The sequence below is a fragment of the Accipiter gentilis genome, chromosome 31 (assembly GCF_929443795.1).
Source record: "Accipiter gentilis chromosome 31, bAccGen1.1, whole genome shotgun sequence".
NCBI lineage: Eukaryota > Metazoa > Chordata > Aves > Accipitriformes > Accipitridae > Astur > Astur gentilis.
In genome coordinates, this window is record NC_064910.1 from 4,047,540 (window position 1) to 4,068,866 (window position 21,327).

The following is a 21,327-nucleotide window of genomic DNA, read 5'->3' on the forward strand; positions in this document are numbered from 1 at the left end:
CCACACTTGAAAAAAAGAGAACACGCTCTACCAGCATGCTAAAGAGGAGAAAAAAAACACCTTTAGGTGTCAGGATCAAACTACTGTTTTGTTTTACACATGTAGTCAGAATCTAGAAGGTTTTATTGCATATTGAACTGCTAACATTTCAAGATAACAAATGTATTCTTTAACAAACCGCTTAGCCTTTGAAGTAACTATCCATAACACTAAAATGGAACTATGTAGCTATTTTTATTACCAGACTGGCTTTTTCGATCACAGGCCAACATTTCAAGCACATCTTGTCCAGCTTGATCCCCCTTTATTAGTTTTGACTTTGGTTTAGGAACCTGGGAAAGTAAGGAGAAAATTGTTACAACTTTTTCACAATAAGAGTGGATCATTTAGATTAGTCTTAAGCATTAGGAAACAAGCTTCTTTTTAGCATTAGAAAACTATAGAACCCTCCCCCCACATAATTCATTCTGAAGGTACTGTATCACAGATGCCTGGGGGGTGAGGGGAAGTGAGTGGGGAACCCCCCCAAAACACACAAACCCCTGAGGTAGGCAATTACAGCTATTGCAAGTAACATTAAGTGCACACAAGAGCAAAGTAATACCTGGAATGCAAGCAGTGGCATAAAAAGGACAATCAATTTTACTTCATAAGGAAAAGAATTAAGCTTGATTTTTTAGCTGCTGTCTACACACGTGTATGGGAACTATTAAGTTCATACCCTTCCCTCCCTATAGCAATACACCTAATACTTAACATATGTGTTCAACTGTATTACAGAAAAGGGAATACACTGTAGGAAATAAACTCACTAGCCTTTAAGAATCTGGTTACTCTGACAAGGGAAACAGGTGAAGACACTTTTACCCCATTCATGTTATTTGAAACCTTTTAAAGAATTGTGAAAGAGTAGGGTTTGGTGAGTGAAAAGGGAGTCTTCCTTGGGCACAAACACACTGGTTCATTTCAGGAATACAGGAATTCAACACGTGTACAGCAAAAACATTTCAAGAACTGCATCAACTAAAGGCATAAACTGAAAAATGACTTACCTGGAAACTTATCAGATAACACAATGCTGCTAGTTCACACACAACTCTCCACTGTGCCTCATTGTGTTGGGCCATTTTCAGTAGCAAAGTTCCAGCATGCATGTACAGCTGTCCTTTCATTTCCGCAAAGGTACGAGACAACTCATCCGGCCCGTTCACATATGGTTTCACCGACTGAAGCACACGATCAAAACTAAAACGTAGAGAAGACTCATTCTAAACAAAGTCCTGGTAAAAGCTATAGCAGATGGTTTTGGTTGATGTTATTTAGCTGTGAATCAAGTAACCTGATAAGTCAATGGTTAGTACTGTCTCTATTGCATAAAACCTGAGTTGCACCAGAAAGTACAATAATGGTCTCAAACTCCCAAAGCTCTCAACATAGTTTACTGAAGTAAACATATTCAATATTAGCTAGATATTTACAGTCTTTTTCAGCACACCTTTGCACAGCTGCTTTCAAAACTACTCTCCCAAACCATGTGGATAAACTCGCTCCCTACTGCAGATTTAGAGACATGCAGGAAGTACTGTTACTTCCCTTCATTTATCAGAAAGGCCCAAAATACAGCTAGACAAGCTCTTCAGAAATAGAAGGTACTGTAGAAATCTGAGTAGTTGGGAGGCTAGTATACAACCCCCATTCAGGAGAGGCTTTCCAGAAAACAGTTAAAACGCAATTGACAAAACTATAATGGCCGTTAACATTGCCATGATCTGGAAGTGCTTCAGATGTTATCACCTTGAAAGGCTCTAATAAAATGGCAACAGAAAACCCCAGATGGTTTTGGTCAATGTTAGAGGAGAAAAAGAATATAAAACATACTTGGGCATTAAGTATTCCTCATCCATCATCTGTATTACTTCAAATACTCATTCAAGATTAACAGACTGAAGACTATTGTTTTACAAAAGACACTATAACAGCCATTGCATAATTGAGGAACAAAGGCAAGTCAATAAACGCCAGTAAGAAAGGGGAGATAACAGAAAGGAAGGAACACAGATCTTAATATACTAACTAGAAACATTGTTTTGTACTACTCTAAGTGTGCCACAGACAATATGTCTTGAAGTCAGCTGGCTTAGCTGGCCCTGTAACACCACCAGTTTTCCCTGAAGGAGAGTGTTCTTATTGTAAGTGGCTTCCTCCCTCCCAATTATACTATATACCTAAAGTTCCCAATTATTCTAGTATATGTTGTGTTAATTTAGAACAAAGTGACGAGGACAAAGCTGATAAACACCCAAAACTACCTCTTGTGTGGTTTGGGGGTTTTTTTTTGTTGGGTTTGGTTGTTTGTTTGGTTTTTTTTAATTGCCTGGGAAATCTGGATTAGTCAATTGCTGAAGTACAGAACAACATTCTCTTACTAAAGGGAAAGAAGGTACAAAGTTAATTGACCCAGGATATCAATAAGTCTTCTGCATGGCTGCATGTTGACTATTCAAACAAGGCTTGCATCTCTGTCAAAAGATAGCTTGGGATTCAAAGCCAGTAAGAACAGTCCTTAGGGCTAGTACAGAGAAGCTCCTCTCACATCCACAAACAAGTTAAGCAGTGAAATAGAAGCTTGGTAGCTGTTCTGTGACCCAGGAGGGAAAAAAACCCCAACCAAAAAAAATATCCAATCCCCCAATTCTTAAAGCTTTTTTTTAACTACAGGAAAAGTTAAAACAGTACCTTTCAAGTGCCTCTCTGCATTCCTGAACATCTCTAGAAGAAAGTCTCATTTTGACAAAGCTGGAATAGGCCAGCAGATGATCTTTCTTGATAGCTCTCCAGTTATTTTTATCAGACTCCAAGTCTTGTAAAGATTCCAGATATTCCTAAAGAAGAAAGTTCACCACAGGATAAGGAACAGTCATCCTTCCATGAAGGCAAGGCAATACTTCTCCAAAACATAATAGTAGCATTTACTGCATAATCCAGTTTCACAGGTGAGACATTAACATACTCTTCAGCAGCGAAGTTCCAGGGAACTATTTGCCTGAGCAATTTTATCGCTAATGGAACTGCTGTGTCTAACTCAGCTTTTGAAGTTAGAAACTCAATAGCTCTATAAGGCATAATTTTAGGAAGAAAATTCCAATTAAAAAAAACGCAAGAAGTATTTTGTAATTCCACTGGTTTCAGCAGACTTGCATTTGAAGGAGTTAAATCACTTGAGAAATAGCTGTCAGAGTAGCGACACTAAGAGAAATAGACCAGTTAAAGATATGGAAGACTATCACAGGATCAAAATATGATTAAACACCTCAAATGTCTCTACAACACAGGAACACCATTCCAGGCTTGACTGCAAAGGTATTTTCTTCTCTGCTTCCTGACAATGGAGCACAGCATCTCTTAATCTGTTATTTGAACGGTAGAGTGCAACTAGTCTGATGTTTATGTAGACATCATCGGGTCTTGCATAAAGTTCTGCTTGAATCAAGTCAAAAAGCTGATTCCATCCATCTTCACCTTTACAATCCAGTAACTGCTCCTGTTAAACATGAAGGCAACATGTTAGTATTTCATTTCCCATGTGAGTCTTTTCAGCAACTACAGTACCACAGTTTTCTTTGCTCCACTCTGTAGACTACATGACTCAAACTACACTACTCTTAATAGCTTTCAAGTATTACATAAAGTTTGATGAAATACATATTTTAAAATGGAGATAACTATCATAGAAGAAAATCCTTAGAAGAATTTGCCTCTTACCAACGGTAAGTAATGCTTGTTAAACCATTTGGTTCAATGACAGCATACCCTGCCTTACTTAAAAAAACCCAGACATCTTAAGACTTCAATGAGGTTGCTGCCTAGCTACACAAAATTAATATACCTGTGCAAAAGTGAGGTCGCATGACTGAAAGCATTCACACAATATTTGAGAATGACAGCATTTCTCACATTCTGCAGTTAATCATAATACAGATTTAAAAACAAAAAAGCAGCGTAGAGCAAGAAAGTCTGAGATCACAGGCCTGCTACCTTCCTGCAAGTGACACAACAGAAAGATCAAGTAGTGCCTACCTAGTCTTAACTTCGTAGATGTGATAACTAACACAGTTTCTCAGCATTTTTGAAGAGGATTAACCTTGAAACATTAAAAAGCGTGTGAAAGCCTGTAGCTGCAGCTTTCTTGAAAGCTAGACAAAAATGTCAGACTGCAAAGAAAGTAACATCTATTAGATTTAATACCAAAGATTCTACGATAATTTAGCCAGTGAGAGTTTTGTGTGAGCTGACATGCAAAAAACACTCCAGCCAGATGCTGAAAGCTTTTTAAGCCATAGAACAGAGGTAATTTGGAATTTACCTTCAACCTGTAAACAGCAGGACTCCCAGGAAAGAGCTTAGCAGCTCTCTCAACCCAGTATTTTGCTCTTCCATCCGTAATGTCGTTATTGCATAGTAACTCTGCAATCTTCAATACAAGGTCTTTCTGTGTTGGGTTCAATTCCACAGAACGCTAGTTTTCCCCATGCAGAGGAGGGAAAAAAAGGGTAACTTGATTTTACAATCCATATAGAACAGGAAAGAGTTATCCCCTCACAGACACACCTATTCAAATTAGTTAGATCTATCGATATAGAATATATTAAGAAAAGCCTTTCTAAATGCTACTACTAGTTTACAGCACCCAGATACAACTGCTGGATTTCAGAAGAGCATAAGAAAAATAATGCAAAAGCCAGCTCCTCTGCACCTACCACTAGCCACTGCCATACACAGGCAGTAGACTATAAGGAGCTCTAGTCTAGCCAGATGTGGACACTTTTAAAAAGAACTAGTAAGACACACAGTTTAAGAAGTGTGATAGCACTTCATGGAGTTGTGTTGGCAACCAGACTTCTGAGCACATCATCTCCCTCCCCAAAACCAGAACAAAGACATTTCAATTGGGAATTTGACATTTATATGCTTGCCTAATCAAAAGTAATTTGCCCCTCCCTTTTGCCCCTGCCTCCTCTAAAACCAACCAAACAAAAACCACACTAGGCCTACAGTCTTGTAGTAGCAACTAGATCCGTGTTGTCATCGCAGTCCACATTAAGGAATTCTACCACAGTCACAGATCCTTAGTCCAAAAGGCAATGTATGCCACGGGAAGAATTTAACAGCAGGTAGCACAAAGATCAAGTCCAGAAAAAACAAACAAACAAACAAACCACCAAAGAATCAACTTAAAAATATACTACTGAAGCAAGTGATACCAAGTGAAGAATCTCCTCTGCAGTGCTTCATAATGCTTTCTACTGTCAAATGTGTATAAATACAGTTTTTCCAGGATCATGTTTTCTTCTATGGGTTTGAGAATATCCAGCACAGGATTTTAAAAGTCCACTTACAAAGGAATAAAGCAGGACATTAGGGGTCAGTGTAGTACTTACCTTGTAACACCCAAAAGCTTTTTCTATGTTATCCTCAGCTTCATAAATTTGTCCAAGAAATCTGTGTGCTTTGGGATCTCTCTCTTGTACGTTGAGGTATGTAGATATATACCTATGGAGGGGGAAAAAAGTCAATTACTTGACCAATATTTTTCAATAATAATCCAACCCCCATGAGCTATAATAATAACTTAGTCTCCCATACAGGAATTGTAGAGGTATTTTGTTCTAGATACTTTGGCTCACCCTTAAAGTAAGAAGCAACATTGTTTTACATGTAGAGATGCTACTTACTTGCCAGCAAGTATTTCTGTTTATTAAAAAAAAAAGCTGTAGGTCACACAAATAGTACAAACTACAGAATACAATGAGGAAAAAAAAGCCATTTCAACCAGGTAAGTTTTTCAGTACAACATAACCAATCTTCTTTTAAGTTGTTGCTTTATAAAGATTTAAATGGCACTCAATACTGACATTCACTGCTACCTTAAAACAGCATGATATTGATCTTGGTTTCTCTGGTCTACTTCATATTAATTTACCTTTTCTCTTATGCTTTAGAGAACAGAAAAACAAACATACATCAATGCATGTTACCTTTTAGCCAGTTCATATTCTTTTATTTCAAAATAAAGCTTAGCAAAGAGGAATCCTTTCATCGATTTCTGAAGGAGAAAAAAAACATGAGACGTCCTTTAGACACACGGTACTTTTAAAATAATTCAAACAGGGTGACCCTTCTTTTCAGCAATGCATAATACTTTTAAATGACTTAATTTGACAACTAGTTATCAGCTCAAATTCACTCTTCATATTTGAAGGTTTGTTTTTGAAAGATGCAGCATTAAGAATGAAAAGAGTAAGAGTTTTTCCTATAAGGCTACAAGGCAAAATAGAGATTACAAGTGAAGCAAGCAACAAGCCTGTACACATGTGACATTTCATAAACACTTCTGATTAAAGAGAGTGAAAGAATGGGGTCAGCTACATTTCCTCTCTTTTGTTGCAATGTAGCAAAGAAAAAAAAATCCTACAAACCAAGAGAGATCTGTCATTTAGCCCTGCTGTAGTATACTGTCATCAGACACTACTGTTCAAATATACTTGAGGAAAAAGCAATTTCTACCTAAGTCATTCTCAGTTTGGGCAAGAAATGCATTTCTCTAGTAGTTTATTTCTGATGTTGTCAGCCTAAAATAACTTGAACATACACACCCTATAGGTGAAAGGTGAAACATCTCCAAAGGTATTTGGGGGGGGTGGGGGTGGGTTAGAACAAGGAAGAAACAAAAGGAAAACAAAAAGAAACAGAGAGCAGACAGAGGGCAAGAAGGCAGAAGCATGGACAGGAGGAGAAGAGTGAAAGGAATGAGCTAATCACAATTAAAAACCCCAAGGTAGAAGTAAACCAGACAGAAATTTAAAGCTTGAGCTCCCAGTATCAGTTCAAAAGCAGATTTTGTTTGTGAACCAAGAATTACTGAAACTAGTTACATCTATGATTCCAAACAAGTGTGTACATTTTGAATACACTTGAATTACTAGTCTCCCTCCCCCTCTCACCCCTGCTATTCGTGCAAAATTTTAAGAAGTGGTTTAGAATGAAAGCACACCTCCTAAGATACTTCAAAAATACAGACTGAAAACTTGAAGTACATTGTAAAAAGGAAACACTGAAATATGTCAGAGTGGAGTCACACTTGGCATCTCCTTTTAAACACAGATGAAAAGAAACCTCAAAATAAATGCTTTGCAGCCTTATAAGCAACCCCCCTTAAATCAACACAACAAGAAAACCAGTAACTATTTCCACCATTGACTGTACTATACAATTAGTTGTAAGCATTACTTAAACACAACAACAAAAAAACCCCACCTAAATATGCACCAGTTGGCCTGAAGCACAACAGAAAGAGAGGACTTTTTTTTTGTTGAGTTCAATAGGAATACTGAAACAATTAAACAGCATTTCTGATTCTGGCAGCGATGTACTTGACGCTGTCTGGTCTAAACAGCACCCAAGTCAACTAAAGGAACTTTGTTGCCCTTGGGAAAGGTACAAATGATGATGATGTACACAGGCCCTGCCTAAAGACCCCACTGCACAACGATGAACATGGATGCATTCATGCTATGCAACACACACTGCTGAATATTCTACCTCCCCAATAAAATCAATTCAGAACAGCAGAACAGGATCTTTCAGGATTAAATAGCTCCCATGAACTGCATCGGACTCCTTACTGTGACCTGTATAACAATTTCCAGATATAATGGAAAATGGTAACCAACCGTGCAGTTCCTCATCCTTCTCTCCACTTACTAAAATGGAGTAGGAAAATTATTTTCTCCCAGTTCTGCCTCTCTTGATACTGTTATTTCACAAAGCAGTCATACAGACCAGAACAGTAATCACACTGCACATAAAAGAAAACTGAAAGTGTCTCACATGTTCCCCATCTCAGTTCTTTTTCTAAAAAAAGAAAAAAATCAGGAAACTTAGGAACTACACTCTCACTAAACTGAACAATTCTTTACTTAGGGAGCTGGCGGGCTCTGTAACGCCACACCAGGGCTCACCAGGTGTAGAAGGCGAGCACACGGCTCTGGTAAACCACCGCTCCTGCTTAGGGAAGACACCTCCAGCAGGGGAAACCCCATCCCCTTCCTCACAGCAGCTTCCCCTTCCTCCCTCGACTTAAAGAAACCCCGACTAGACACAGACTTCGGAAATACTCCCAGAAACACCACAACCCCCCCCCCCCCCCCCCCCCCCCCCAACGGCAGGGCAGGAGCAGCGAGGCCTCCCGGCCGCGCGGGAAGCGGCCGTCCCCTCAGAAAACCGAGGCCGAGCCTCCTCCCTCACAGGCCCGGCGCCACGCGAGGCGGTGAAGGGGACCCCACCGAGCCAGGAAGGAGGAGGGGACGGGTGGGGGGGTCGGTCGGCCGCCGCGACGACCCCCGGTACCGGCGCAAGGAGGGAAGGGGAGATCCTCACCTCTCTGGAGGAAGGCGCTGCGGCCTGCACGGAGGCGACGTACCGGTCCACTTCGGGCTTCGTGCGCCTCATCATGGCGGCGGCAACGGCCGGCCAGCCGGCCGGCCTCCCTGCCTCCCTCTAGAAGGAACGCCGCCCGTTCGCCGCCGGCCTTACGCCGCGGCGCCTTCGGAGGAGAAGGAGGAAGCGACGAAGCGGGACGCGGCGGCGCCTGCGCAACCGAACCGGGGGGGCGGGGCCTCCGCCAGCACCGCGCATGCGCCCTTTGAGGGGCGGGCGCTGAGGAAAGAGCGGGAACGCGCAGCCGCCTCAGGGGGAAGGGGGGGGGGGGGGGAGAGCGGCCGTTGCTGAGGGGGCGAGTCCGGCGTCGGGATTATGTCGGCTGAGGGGGTTGTGTCGGTGAGGGGATGGTAGATCCTTTCCTCCTGCCTGGATTTTGTGTCCCGCTGAATTTTAAGGGGCAGTTGATGTTTGCTCCGTTGTTATTAAAAACCGGCTTCCCTTCGCGCGTGGGCCTTGCGCCGCCACGGAAAATCTTTGTGCGTGTGGAACCAAGCTTTAGTGTTTTCTCACCTAAAACTGCATCTTGTGGATCACAGCAACTATAAATTTAATCCATAAGCATGGGCCTTACCACTGAGATCCAATGCTCCAGAAAATGAGTTTCCAAATATTGTAGCAGCTGTGGTGTGAAACTTTATTTTCCAGGCACTGTGAGTAGCATAATTGCACCCCCTTTGGTATCATCCTAAACTATACTTGGGAACATGGATCAAAAGGTGGGGAGATCAGCAACCCTCGAGACAGGAGAAACTTGCAGGTGGCAGCTGTAAGAGTTTGGTGGTTCTGGGGTGTAATTCCCGGCAGGCAGCCTCCGATTCTTCTCGCTGGAATTACCCGTCTCTTCTGCCAGTTCAGACGCTTCGGTCAAAATGAGGCCGCTGGGCTCTGTCTCTGGAGGAGCATCATTAAAAATTTGCCCAATTCTCAATCTTGGGCAACCCATTGACAGCCATATGATTCCTGCTACACCTAAAACATACTGACATCCCCACAGCTCTTAACATCTTTGCAGGAAAAATAAGGAAACATAGCTAACTTGTTCCCGTAAGGAGACCAGCGGTATCCATGTAACACCCTAACCCTCTCTTTTATTATTTCTTCTATTAATGGTGATTTATTTAGACATTGGATTTAATTCCCTAAGAAAAAAAGAGAATATTTTTTCTCTGTACTTTTTAATGGTGTGTCTACAGCTGAGGTTACCAAACAATTTATCAACGCCTGCCAGGCTTGGTGCTGGTGCAGAGAATGCTGGGGTTGGCTCACTTGGAGGACGTTACTGCTCTTCAGCTGATGGGGAGGTATGGGAAACCGCCTTCGTACAGACAAGGTCTAGTGACACTCGTCACTGTTTCGCACCCATCCCTGTGGAAGTGGGACCCCCTGTGTTGTCCCAGGAAGGCAGCTCACCAGGTGGGACAGCAGACCACTCTAGTGCTATCCCTGCAACCCGGCTGTGCTCAGCTTGGCTTGCTACCTATCTGTTGGAACAGAGCACAGGGCTTGCCACTGCCAGCAGCAGAAAGGCTTAAGGCTCAGCTTCTTCCCCCTGCAGCTACGTCCATTGGGTTTTCTGAAGTGCTCCCTCCAGTTAGTCTAAGCAGGGGCTTCTGAAGGAATCTCTCTTGCCCATGCATGATTGATCCCAGGCAGCAGAAAGGGGCAAAGCTTCTGAGCCATCCGTTCCCAAATCCCAGGCTCACAGGCTTTTTGAGAGACCTAGTAGGGGTCATGGGTAGAAAAACAATAATAAAGTCTGTCTCTTTCAGAAAGTATGTGCAGCTATGCAAAATATTTATAATACTGACAGGCCAGGAAGTGAGCTTCAACACCAGACTTGTAATTGTCCAGGCTGCCTAATTGCTAGCTTGGTCCCTGGCTCTGTTTTGCAACTGCTTTTAATTAACCCTCTTCATGACGGTGTCCAGGGATTTTATTTCAATGACAGTTTACTCCAAAGACAGCTCCCAAGAGAGCAATATGGATTTGGAGAACCCTCCACCTGAGATAGGACTCCAATAATAATAAAAAAAATTCACCATGAGGGCAATTAAGCACTGGAACATACTGCCCACGAAGGTCTGTGAAATCTCCTTCTGCAGAGATACTCAAGCTTGGCTGAGCAAGACCTTCAGTACTGATGCAGCTTTGAAGTTAGACCTGCTTTGAGCAGATGGTTGGGCTAGCTGGCCTCTAGCAGTCCCTCCCAACCAACATTTTTTCCACGATTCATCAGGCTTTGAACACTCAAGTACCCCCAGATGCTCTCAGCGCTACATCGCGGGGTCTGAGATACACCCGCTCGTGTTCATGAAATATAAACTGCTGCCTTGGTGAACTGTAGCACAGCGTTCACCACCAGGAACTTGGAAACAACAAAAAAAAACCCACAGTCCGTGTTACAACCACAGGGCTACCACAGAGCCGAGAGGAGACCTGTGGCTGCGCAGCACCAACAAGGCCACTGTGTTGGAGATGGATGTCACCCCAAGCAACGTGGATGTGAGCCAGGTCTTGCCGTTCAGCCTCAGGGTTAGCGACCCTTCCCGACTCTTTGAGCATTAAGGCTGTGCACACATAGGCTGGAGGAAAAGATGTACAGTCGGTGTAATGTGGAAAACCTAGAACAAGAGGTGAAGTACAATTTAAAGGAAGCATTGCTGAGTATGGTCTACTGAATCCATGGCGCAGTCCAAAATCCAAACAGGGCTACCATGCTAGTTACGTAAACTTTTTTCAGGGGACATTTTAAGCTTTTCTAGTCTTGGAACACAGTCAGGACTGCATTCAGTTACTGAACTGTTATGGCATTCAATAACTACGTAGGATAACATAGTAAAAAAATACCCTACCTAGCACTAAACTGGAAGTTTGTGGTGACCGTTTCATTACAGTGAGAGGCGGAGAGAAAAAACTGATAGGAAGGTGAATGTGTTACACTCAGACAAGATAATTTCTTTAGGAAAAACTAGTGACTGTGCCAATGCAGAAAATATCCAGAAGAATCCAGCTGTTCTTTATGAAACAAACTGCATTTCTTTCATGAACCTAAGAACTAACTACGGCGGGACATTTAGGAAAGGCATATGTCTCCTTTAAATCAGGATAATAAGGACATATTTACATATAGTCACAGGTAAAAGCATAGGGAACTAATTGCTTTCCAGTTGCTTTCCCACCCTTCTCAAGCACTTATTTAAGAGAGGTGATGCAAGGTTTAATAACATAAGCCTTTATTGATGACGCTTGAAAGCAGATGTTTTAAAGCAACTAAGTTTTCATAAACTGGAAAGAAAATTTTACTTCCTATGATGTAATTACATAAAATCTGTTTAAGTCACTAATATATAAAAAGAATAAAAAAACGTTTGCGTACTTCGTAAAGTAGTACCATCAAGAAGTCCTAAGTAACTGTATTTTCTATAAAAAAGGGAAAAATAAAACAGATTTGCATGGACAGAAGTCAATAGTATAAAACAATTAAATGTATGTTATAAGGAATTCTGATGATTTGTGAGCTCAGTTCTTGAAGATGGCTAAAGAAATAGATCCTGGCAGGATCAACCCTTGCACATTTACACTCATAGGTGTAAAAGTAATATTGCCAGTTAACTGAAATATGCATTTTCAGTATTGTTCAGAAGATTAAAAAAGTCTACAAGCTAAATTTTAAGCTCAGGTGTTCACATTTGAAATAAAATACTTCTTGCATCCTGTATAATTAAGGCAAAGTATGTTATCTTTTGAAAATACCTTGTATATAGTTTCTGCATAAAAATACGAAATAAAAAATAAAACTATATATATATTTAATGGAACACTGTTATGTATGGTCCAGCAGAATAAGGCACAAAAAGTAAATAGAATGCAAAAGCATATATAAAAGTTAATGAGTTATTTTGAGTGGAATATAGCAAAATTCAAGTAGTTCTGAGTATGCTCATTTCTTGCAATAGGAATATATATTTTATATAGGTATTTCATGCTAAGCCTGATGTACAAAGATTCATCATGTAAGCATAATCTATCAGAAGTAGGTCATTTGTACAGTGACTGTATTTAGAAATCTGATACTTTTCAAACTGTCTGAAACAAGGCTCCTTAATGAGATGACTTGGCCTGAAATCCAAGCGTGAATTTTTCCACCAGGCAGGCAAGTTTTGTGTGCATGCTTAATATAAAGGTTAATATTTTCATTAATATAAATAACAATGCATGCCCCTGAAGTTGGACACATTTGCAGTTTGTTTTGGCAGGTATTCACAAGCAAATTTTCTCTCTCTGTAAAATTCCGCAGAGATTACTGCGCAGGCTGGGCCACCTGCATCAGTTCAACTGCATTATCAGGGTCAGAAACCTTTCAGGTGAGCTGGTATTTAATTTAGTTTGGAAGTATGGTCTGTCTATCAACAAATAAGCATACATGTATAGAGAACAGAGAAGCTTAAGATATTTTGATCTGATAGAAGATGTACATCATCATTTGTTGTCTGATTGAAGCCTCAAAGCAGCCCCCCCTGCAAGTAATAGATGTAAGATTTTCACAAAGGAGGGGGAGAGCAGATGAAGTCTTTACTTCCTTCCCAAAGTTTCAGCGAGTTTCTTCAGTCTTTTCTTCAGCTCTAGAGGAAACTTCTCATAACACTTTTTGCAGACAGGCTTCATATCAAACTCAACAAATTTATTCCTAAAACAACAAAGCAAAAAACAGACTAAGTTTTAGCAGCAGGTATAGTGGAAAAAAAAAATTTAAGAAGTATCCTATCAAATGTGCACAGGCAAAAAATTACAACTGCAATTTATATATGAAGTTACTTTTACAAGGTTATACACAGTAGACAGTAATTACAGTACCCTGTTGAGTAAGTTACACAGTTTTTACCCAAATGTCCATACTTATTAACCGTGTCATTTAAATAGCCTTTCAAACCAAGTTGTAGAGCTAAACAGACTAAATGTAAGATAATGGAATAACAAGTTAATATTTCAAGCTGCAGTTGTGTGAAAAATATTTTGGTTTTGAATGCCATAAGTTCATGCAAAAACTTAAAATAAAAGCATCCTTAGCACTGACCAAAGAAGAAAGGAGCAGAGGTGGTGGTGAGAAGGGAAAAAAGTTTACAAACAGATTGGCTTTTTCTTTTTCTGCTTCTCTTTATCCTTTGCTTCACGTTCCCGTTTGGCAAGTCGTCGCTTAAATTCATCTGGCATTTTCTCATAACAGTGTTTGCAGACAGGTTTTAGATCAATTTCAACAAACTTATCCCTTTAGAGTTAAACACAGAAAAAATAAAGGACAGAAAAGGAGAAGAGTTAAGAAGACTAACTGAAGGCAGACCCGAACAGACAGCTGAAAGATGTAAATCAGTAAGTGGAGCAAGAGGAAGAAAGATGCGCATATTTTCTCAATGCTGCTTATATGTTTTTCATACTATAACAGTTACACTATAGCAACATCTACACTGTGAAGGTAAGCACTGATATGTTTTGAAGGCATCACACTTATTGATAAACTTACTTGAGTGTTAACTTAGTGTTGCAAGTTGAACAAGCGAAACAGTTCACACACCATGCCTTATTCAGAGCAGACACAACTAGGGCGATGGGAAAAATAAGAAATAATTAGCATTACAAAAAACCAAGAAGTTATTTCCAAAATTTTAAGCTCACACGTTCATGAGGCATGAAGAACAGTTATTTGATTCTTGTATCAAGTATTAAGGAGCAAAACAATAATGTGGCAAGACTGCCTAGTTCAAGGCAGAGATGTGTGTAGTGTAGCAGGACTGTGGAGCACTGATAAAGCTGTCTCTGAGGCAACACCAGTTTAACCTATTTCTGTCTCCTGTTTCTTGCTTCCACCTCACCTCACAGCATGCTGACCTTGGGCAACTCTTCTACGAGGCCGTGTTTCCAACTTAATCAGGAAACTTTTTCAGCTGAAGAGCAATCCAGCAAAATTGTGTTTATGTTTTCATTTAGTTTCATTTCTCAGATCCAGTTCAGACTGCAGTGCCATCAAGAGTAGCACTTGCCCAGCCGAAGAAAATAACGTGAAGCCAGCAGTCAGGACACAGCACTGTCAAGGTGAACAAATTTATGGACTCATGGGATAAATTACTTGATCAAGAAAAACTTGAATATATTTTTTTCTTGGCTTTGGAGAGAAAGTAACTATATTCTCTTTGTTCTGTATCTCAATCCGTTTGCTGTTCTTCCTGTCTTTCAACATATCTTCCCAGTTTTCCCTGCCAAAATCTGCCTCTCTTCTTAATCTAAGTTAGAGGATGCAGAACAATGGTGTTCTCATAAAATACAATATTTTGTTAACAACAAACAGAACCAGAGCATTGTCACGCAGAGCTTTTTTTCCTGCACTATGGGGCAAGCACGTCCACAGATGCATAGTTATTCCACTGCTTGCCAAAATAATACTAGTCAGATGAAAGTCTTTGCTCCCAAGCGACCTCTGTAATACAGTCATAGACACCCTCCCGAAAAGCTGCTGCCACAGATATTTGTTTCACCACACAGAGAGACAGAGAGAGAACAATATTGGTTTCTCGTAATTTGTGACAGCAGTGTCAAATTTGTGTGCAGAAATCAAAGAAGATATGTAATTGAAGACATACATTGAAAATAAATAAATTAATGCATTACACTATATTCTGTTCAGTTCAGAGACCAAAACATACAATATGGGTGTCAGATTGTATGACGAAAGGTCAGAATCATACAGAGATGTAGTTATCAGACAAGGCTGAATTTATTCATTCACCTGAAGTTCCAGTTCTGCTCATTCTAGTAGGATTTTACTGAAAAGGAGGACACTGTTGCCTCTAAAGGGTTTTGGATTGTTGTTCTGCAGGTATAGTCCAGTTCAGAAAATGTGGGGAAAGCACATGTCTGGAATGTAAGTCTCATCCTATAGTTACATGACTATAAACTAGTTTATGTCCCTTTTTACACGCTAGAGGCTTCCTCCTACTTTGCTAATGGCTTTGGCTTAGGTGAGGCTAACATTGGTATTATAATATTTCCTTCAGGCAGGAGTAAATAGGCATATAGTGTTGCATTATTTCAGGTACAATAATTTGCTTTTGGCATTATAGCTGGTTGTCCAAAAAAACCCTCAAAACCATCACTCTCTCCCCCCAGAAAAACCCAAACCAACCCCCAAACAATAAAACCCCTAAAAAACTTAAACCATGTGCTTCCAGTTCTGCCTTTACAGCACGCATCTTTCCAAGTGTGATCTTCCCTGGTTTTGTAACATTAGCATCAGCCTAGACGTTCAAAAGACAGGTGCCTGTGATAGATAGGTAAATATCTAGGAACCAAACCGACATAATGGGAACTAGGCACTTTTAAAAAATCCCTAAAAGTGCCCACCCGTGTCTTTCAATATCCAAATACTTTTTCAAATTTGGTTCATGATCCCTAAATTCATGTGAGGAGATGCCTGTGTGGTCATTCTCACCCTTGCATGTGTTCTTTTCTGAAGGTGGTGGGGCAGGAAGTCACTTCTGTGCATCTCCCAGAATCCCTGGCCTTCACTAAGGGGTTTCCAGTTGACGATGATTCTCTTCAGCCACTGGGTGGTCTTCTACCATCATGAAATGCTTGCTTTGAGGTTTTCTTACCATTTGGTCTCTGACTAATCAGCTCGAACCTTATTTCTGATCAAGAGCATGGCTGGTTTTGTTTTAGTGAGAACAATCAAGGATTCAACAGGGGGCTGCTTTCCCCTTACTTCCACTTTTACGGAGAACTTCCACCAGAAAGGAACACTAAGGAAACAGAAAAGTGCTTACCATCTCCTTCAATCACACGGTTGCAATGGAAACAAACATCACCGAATAGCTGAAGAGGAAAGAGAAGTAATATATTTTTAATGTAATGAATTTATTGAGGGTAACTTCTCGAACTAACAAAAAACTATATTTCAGCTGATGGCCACAACAGCTTTCCTATTTCTTTCAGTAAAATAAAGAAAATGTTGACAAGTCTGGTTTTGTTTTCTAAGTACATTTTGCATCACGTCATCACAAAAAGTCTTTATAATATTAAAGATGAAAACATTTGTTGACATCTGTTTGATCCCCTGTAAACATGATTTTGTTTTGTTTTAACATTTCTTTAATACTGAACATTTGAAATACAGCAGTTGGTGTGACATACACATCGTTACTTATCAGCCAATTTAACATTTGGATTTACATGCATGACTAAAACAACATATTGCTGTTTCTGGCAACAACTGTAAGGAAATGTTATTTAAAAAAAAAAAAAAAAAAAAAAAAGGCTTAGCATTTGTCCACAATATAACAACTAAGAAGTGCTCAAAGTTTCATATATTTTTTTCTAACTGTAGTAGTTAACAAAGTAAAAGACATTCACTCTACATACAGCTCATCTAGTATATGTACTTGCCTCATCACGGCTGCAACACTATTTCTACTAATGTCATGGCACTTCTTGTCTACAAGTATGCCAGCAACATTTCAATCATCTGCCCTTCATCACTGACAAATTAAGAATCCATCTGTAATTAGCAGATGCCTTACAACTCCCAAATGTAACCCCTACTCTTGTATTTATATAAGCAAAGAGGTAGACGTGACACAATGCAGATGGCTTCCAAATAAAAAAGGTCTATAAATTGTGGTGCTGGACTACACAATCAAGGGAGTCTGGAGAGAGATGGTATCATGGTATAGAACTCCTATGTAAATGCAAGTGCTCACTAGGTGGTGTCCTCTGCCAAATTTAGTCTTCCAAGTCTTCAGCAAACTAATGAATGAGCTGGGTGATGCAGCATATGTTAACGCACAGTCACCTCAGAGCAGCAGCTGCAGGGAAAACCACGCTACTCACTAGGGCCTCGTCTTTAACCGCAGCTACCGAGCTTCTTGGGAAAGATTGCATGTCATAAGTTGCTGTGATCTCACAGACATGTAAAAGTCGGTAACAGCTCTACTTAAGTACCACTAAGCTTGAAGAACAACTCAATACTGATTGTCCTGGCTAGCCTTTGTGAAATACCTGCAGTTTTCTTTCTCACTACCAGACCCATGTATAGAGAAACCCACATAAATTAACTGCAACAGAACATCTGCTAATTGGCATTACACCCACAGGTGCCTATAAGAAAACAGAAGAATGTCCATGGTTTTCCATTTCTATCTAATGAAACCAATTCATGAGTTTACCACTTAACACCATTTTTAAATATGCAAACTTACCTGATTGTAGTGGGTTTCACAATACGCCAAGCCTTTTCTCTCATAATGACGATGACCGAGGAACGGCTTTTCACATTTTGCACAAACAAAATGCTACAAGGAAAATTACATTTTTCTGGATTATTTGGAAGTAATGGTATTTTTTCTGGAAAGCAAACCAACCAAGCCCAGTACTGAACATGACTGAAGTCTACTGAGCTAACTGTGCCATCTCAAAAAGAAGAGTTAAAACTTTTTTGTTTCTAAATTTAGACCACTAATACAATGTTCCTTTCAGTATCTTCAACATTTCAATCCAAAAGTTACAAAAAAAATAATCAAAGGGATTCTCATATATTATCAATGAACAGAATGAAGAGATATTAAATAATTTGCACCATCGTTACACTCCTGTAAAGAAAGCATTCGCTGGAGGACATTTTGAAAACAACAAAAGGAATAAACTGTTTATCTTTCTAATTTAAATAGAAGATGTGGAACTAAATCTTGGCCTTTAAATATGAACTCTCAGGTAAAGTGCTTTAGAGATATTTACATGGCAGGCGACTATGGAAGGCATAAGGGTGTTATGATGCTCAGTAACTTTATGGTTGCCACAGAATTTTACTGCTTTGCACTCTGAAATTTTCTTTTGTAAGAACCTCACAGTGCTTCCTTTGATTACTGATTTCAGTTTCACAGTCAAAGCTCTCTGTAAGGTGGGAAATAACTCCTATTTCACAGTGGAAGACCAGCCACAAGAAGGCTGAAGACAGGATTAGGAGAAGGCATTCACTAATCATTGCTTCCTACTTTGCTAGTCCTTTCATTGAAATTGATCAGCAAAATCACAGATAAGTATGTTAATGTATACGATTGTAAAAGACAATATATATCATCTGAAGTTTACCTCCACGTGCCATTGTTTGCCCATAGCATTCACCACACGGCCTTCAATTGGTCTTCTACATGCCCCACAGATGGGGACACCCATTTTGTCATGGCAGGGTAAGCAGTATAATTCTCCCTTCAACTCACGAGCATCAGCAGTAAGCTCCTTCCTGTTCAAAAGTTAATGAATTGAGAGCATGAATAAAGGCACTGAGCAATGTCAACTCTTGAGAGTTTCTGCAAAGAAAAAAAACAATTTTTAGCACGTGTGTTAGAAGTTGTATTTGTACTACAGTAATGCAGCGGCACCAAATGTGACATAGCTCGACTGATCACAGTAAACTGAGAACAGGCTGCTAAGGGAAATGCACTAACTCTCTCTGAAAACAGCTACTGAGCTATTGTCATCCTGCATTCTGATGATGTAGCACAAGCGCGCGTGTGTGCGAGCTATACACGGTTGGTTTAGGTTCTGGCACTCTTATCACCAGTTTATTTTAGATTTGCATAACTGTAACTGAAAGTATAATGTAGTCCTCTACATCTAGGTACGTTTTCCTTGTTGTATGAGAGAAAGAAAACTACGGACCCACATGAGCTGGCCATGTTTATTGATTGCCAATTGCAGAATCTCATATACTCTACTTTTTAGTAACATGAATGGTTATGATACTGAGAACAGCTACACTTTAAATGTGACTGTACTCACTAATGCTCTCAACTGGTTGCCACTGACACAACACTAAACGTTGCTATTCAAATCAACCTTTGCGGTGGCACTGAAATGGTAGCTTCCTTTTTTCTTCCACTCATAGCAGAATAACAAGCTATCATTTCGCTGCTACAAGAACTGTTATCTGTGTCCATGCTTCATATTTTGTAAGGTACCACCTTGTCCTGCAGAGTCCAATCTTTCTTTACTCCCCGACAGGTCAGCTGTTGTTTGAACTCAAGGTCCAACTCCACCATCCCAAAAGCAGTAACACACGTCTGGCTGCAAGGCACCCAGACCCCACCCCTCTTGCCAGTTGTACAGGACAGGTTTTCACTTTAAGATGTAAATCAATGAAGCAAATAAACCCAGCATTTTCCTGTTTTCCTTTGCAGAACTCAAGTTACCCGCAGTTTGCACAGTTGAAATGATCAGGATGATAAGGATCATTTTTAAATATGAGAGGCTGTTCGTCAATTATGGCATGACACTTCTGGCAAATGTACTTTCCCAGGCCTCTGGCTTTTTCCCTGTTATGGCAAGGACGGCAGAGATGTCTGAAACAGCATGAAAAAAAGAGGTAAGTACTGGTACCAGGTACTACAGTGCAAAATATAAACCAAAAATCTATTAGAACCTCATTTCAGTCAGCCCTTTTTGGAGGGAAAACAGCCTTTAAAACAATTTCCTTGCTAGGCAAACCAAGCTCAGAAAAGGCAGGGTGATGATTTTATTTTCTGTCACCATAGGAGTATAATTTCTTCAGCTCATTTGAGTTTAAGCTGCGGTGAAACACAGAAAACAAAGTTTGCTATAGATTCTCATTGCTGAATGTTTTACTCTCAAAATCTTAAATATTTAGACTGGAAGCTGGATGAGTACACAGGTCCTAATTCTGTAGGTAACTCTGTATGTCATATTGTACATATGAAGACAATGGCCATAGAATCCACTTGTAAAACATTCTTCTGATCACAGCTGGTAAAAATACCCTACTCTGTGAAGGATCCCACTGAACTTAAAACAATTATTAATAAATAAGGTGCTAAATTAGACCAAAAGTGGAAACCCGACTTGGAAAAAGAAAGTAAAAATTTCTATGAAAAAAATAAAGACAACACTTCTGTATCTGAATGTTTTCTCTCTTATTATGTATAACAATGGCCCTGAAATGTCACCGGGTAGAGAACATGTTTGCCAAGAAACCTGGTGCTGAAGTAAATATTTTAAGTGTGTATTTTAAGATACCCATTCTTAGTTTTGTGATGCACTCTTAGACCTTTTCCCCACAAAAGACATTTCGGTTGCTCCACCTCAACTGGAAAGCTTCAGGAACCAAAAGCTCTCAGTCCCCACTCTTAGTTTATTTTATTCATGATCAGTTAACAGAAGGAAGGGTGAAGATCTACCTGCCAGCATTCTTGACAAATCCAATATCAGCTAACACTTGTTGGCAGATATCACAGCAGAAGCACTCTGGATGCCAGCTGTTGTTCATAGCTTTAATAACACGACCAATAATGAACTCACCTGTAAGAAACACAACACCAGGTTGTAAAATACCACGCTAGACAAAGTTAAAAGGAACCCATAACAGCATCACTACAATGACATCATCCTCCTCTTCCTCCCCTCCCTAAATCTGGTAGGACATATTGCTTTTTGTGTCACAGTTCTGGTTCTAAACTCTGGAATTTGGGTTTGTTTGGGCTTTTTTGCTATGGGTCGGAAGAAAGCGTCCTTGCTGATGGAGGACCTTCTGTTCTTCACATACAAGCCCTTCTACATGCAAACTCCACCTTCTGTCTGGAATCATCCTTTTCCAGTCCCTTCCCTGTTTTTACTTATCTGTTCTCAAGCTGTTAAGAAATATATGGAGTTCTTTATATAATACAGCTTTCTTGTGTCCTCATCATCTTTCTTCTTTTCTTTAAGAAGACAACAATTTTAACTTGTCAGGTACATAGTAGTGGTTTCTACTCCACTAGGACCAAGCCTTAA

The 21,327-nt window shown here is 40.1% G+C and overlaps 2 protein-coding genes across 17 annotated transcripts in view; both read right to left on the minus strand.

Annotated features, from left to right (window-relative positions):
• Positions 1-8,648, minus strand: part of RGPD4 (RANBP2 like and GRIP domain containing 4) — a 34,186-nt gene extending 25,538 nt beyond the window's left edge. For all 3 annotated transcript variants that reach the window (XM_049834115.1, XM_049834114.1, XM_049834113.1), the window contains exons 1-8: positions 8,437-8,648; positions 6,036-6,103; positions 5,439-5,550; positions 4,364-4,516; positions 3,311-3,541; positions 2,737-2,882; positions 1,053-1,245; positions 242-332 (exon numbers count right to left, since the gene is read on the minus strand). In XM_049834115.1, the coding sequence (XP_049690072.1) occupies positions 242-332; positions 1,053-1,245; positions 2,737-2,882; positions 3,311-3,541; positions 4,364-4,516; positions 5,439-5,550; positions 6,036-6,103; positions 8,437-8,511 (1,069 nt within the window). In that variant the 5' untranslated portion in view covers positions 8,512-8,648. The remainder of the gene's footprint in view (positions 1-241; positions 333-1,052; positions 1,246-2,736; positions 2,883-3,310; positions 3,542-4,363; positions 4,517-5,438; positions 5,551-6,035; positions 6,104-8,436) is intronic.
• A 3,062-nt stretch (positions 8,649-11,710) lies between these two features.
• LIMS1 (LIM zinc finger domain containing 1) overlaps positions 11,711-21,327 on the minus strand; it is a 73,859-nt gene continuing 64,242 nt past the window's right edge. For 10 of the 14 annotated variants that reach the window (XM_049834705.1, XM_049834711.1, XM_049834710.1 and 7 more), the window contains 7 exons: positions 20,736-20,856; positions 19,734-19,883; positions 18,634-18,784; positions 17,745-17,837; positions 16,314-16,362; positions 14,018-14,093; positions 11,711-13,186 (listed from right to left, as the gene is read on the minus strand). In XM_049834705.1, the coding sequence (XP_049690662.1) occupies positions 13,072-13,186; positions 14,018-14,093; positions 16,314-16,362; positions 17,745-17,837; positions 18,634-18,784; positions 19,734-19,883; positions 20,736-20,856 (755 nt within the window). In that variant the 3' untranslated portion in view covers positions 11,711-13,071. The other 4 variants (XM_049834714.1, XR_007510240.1, XR_007510239.1 and 1 more) reach the window with 4 other exon arrangements.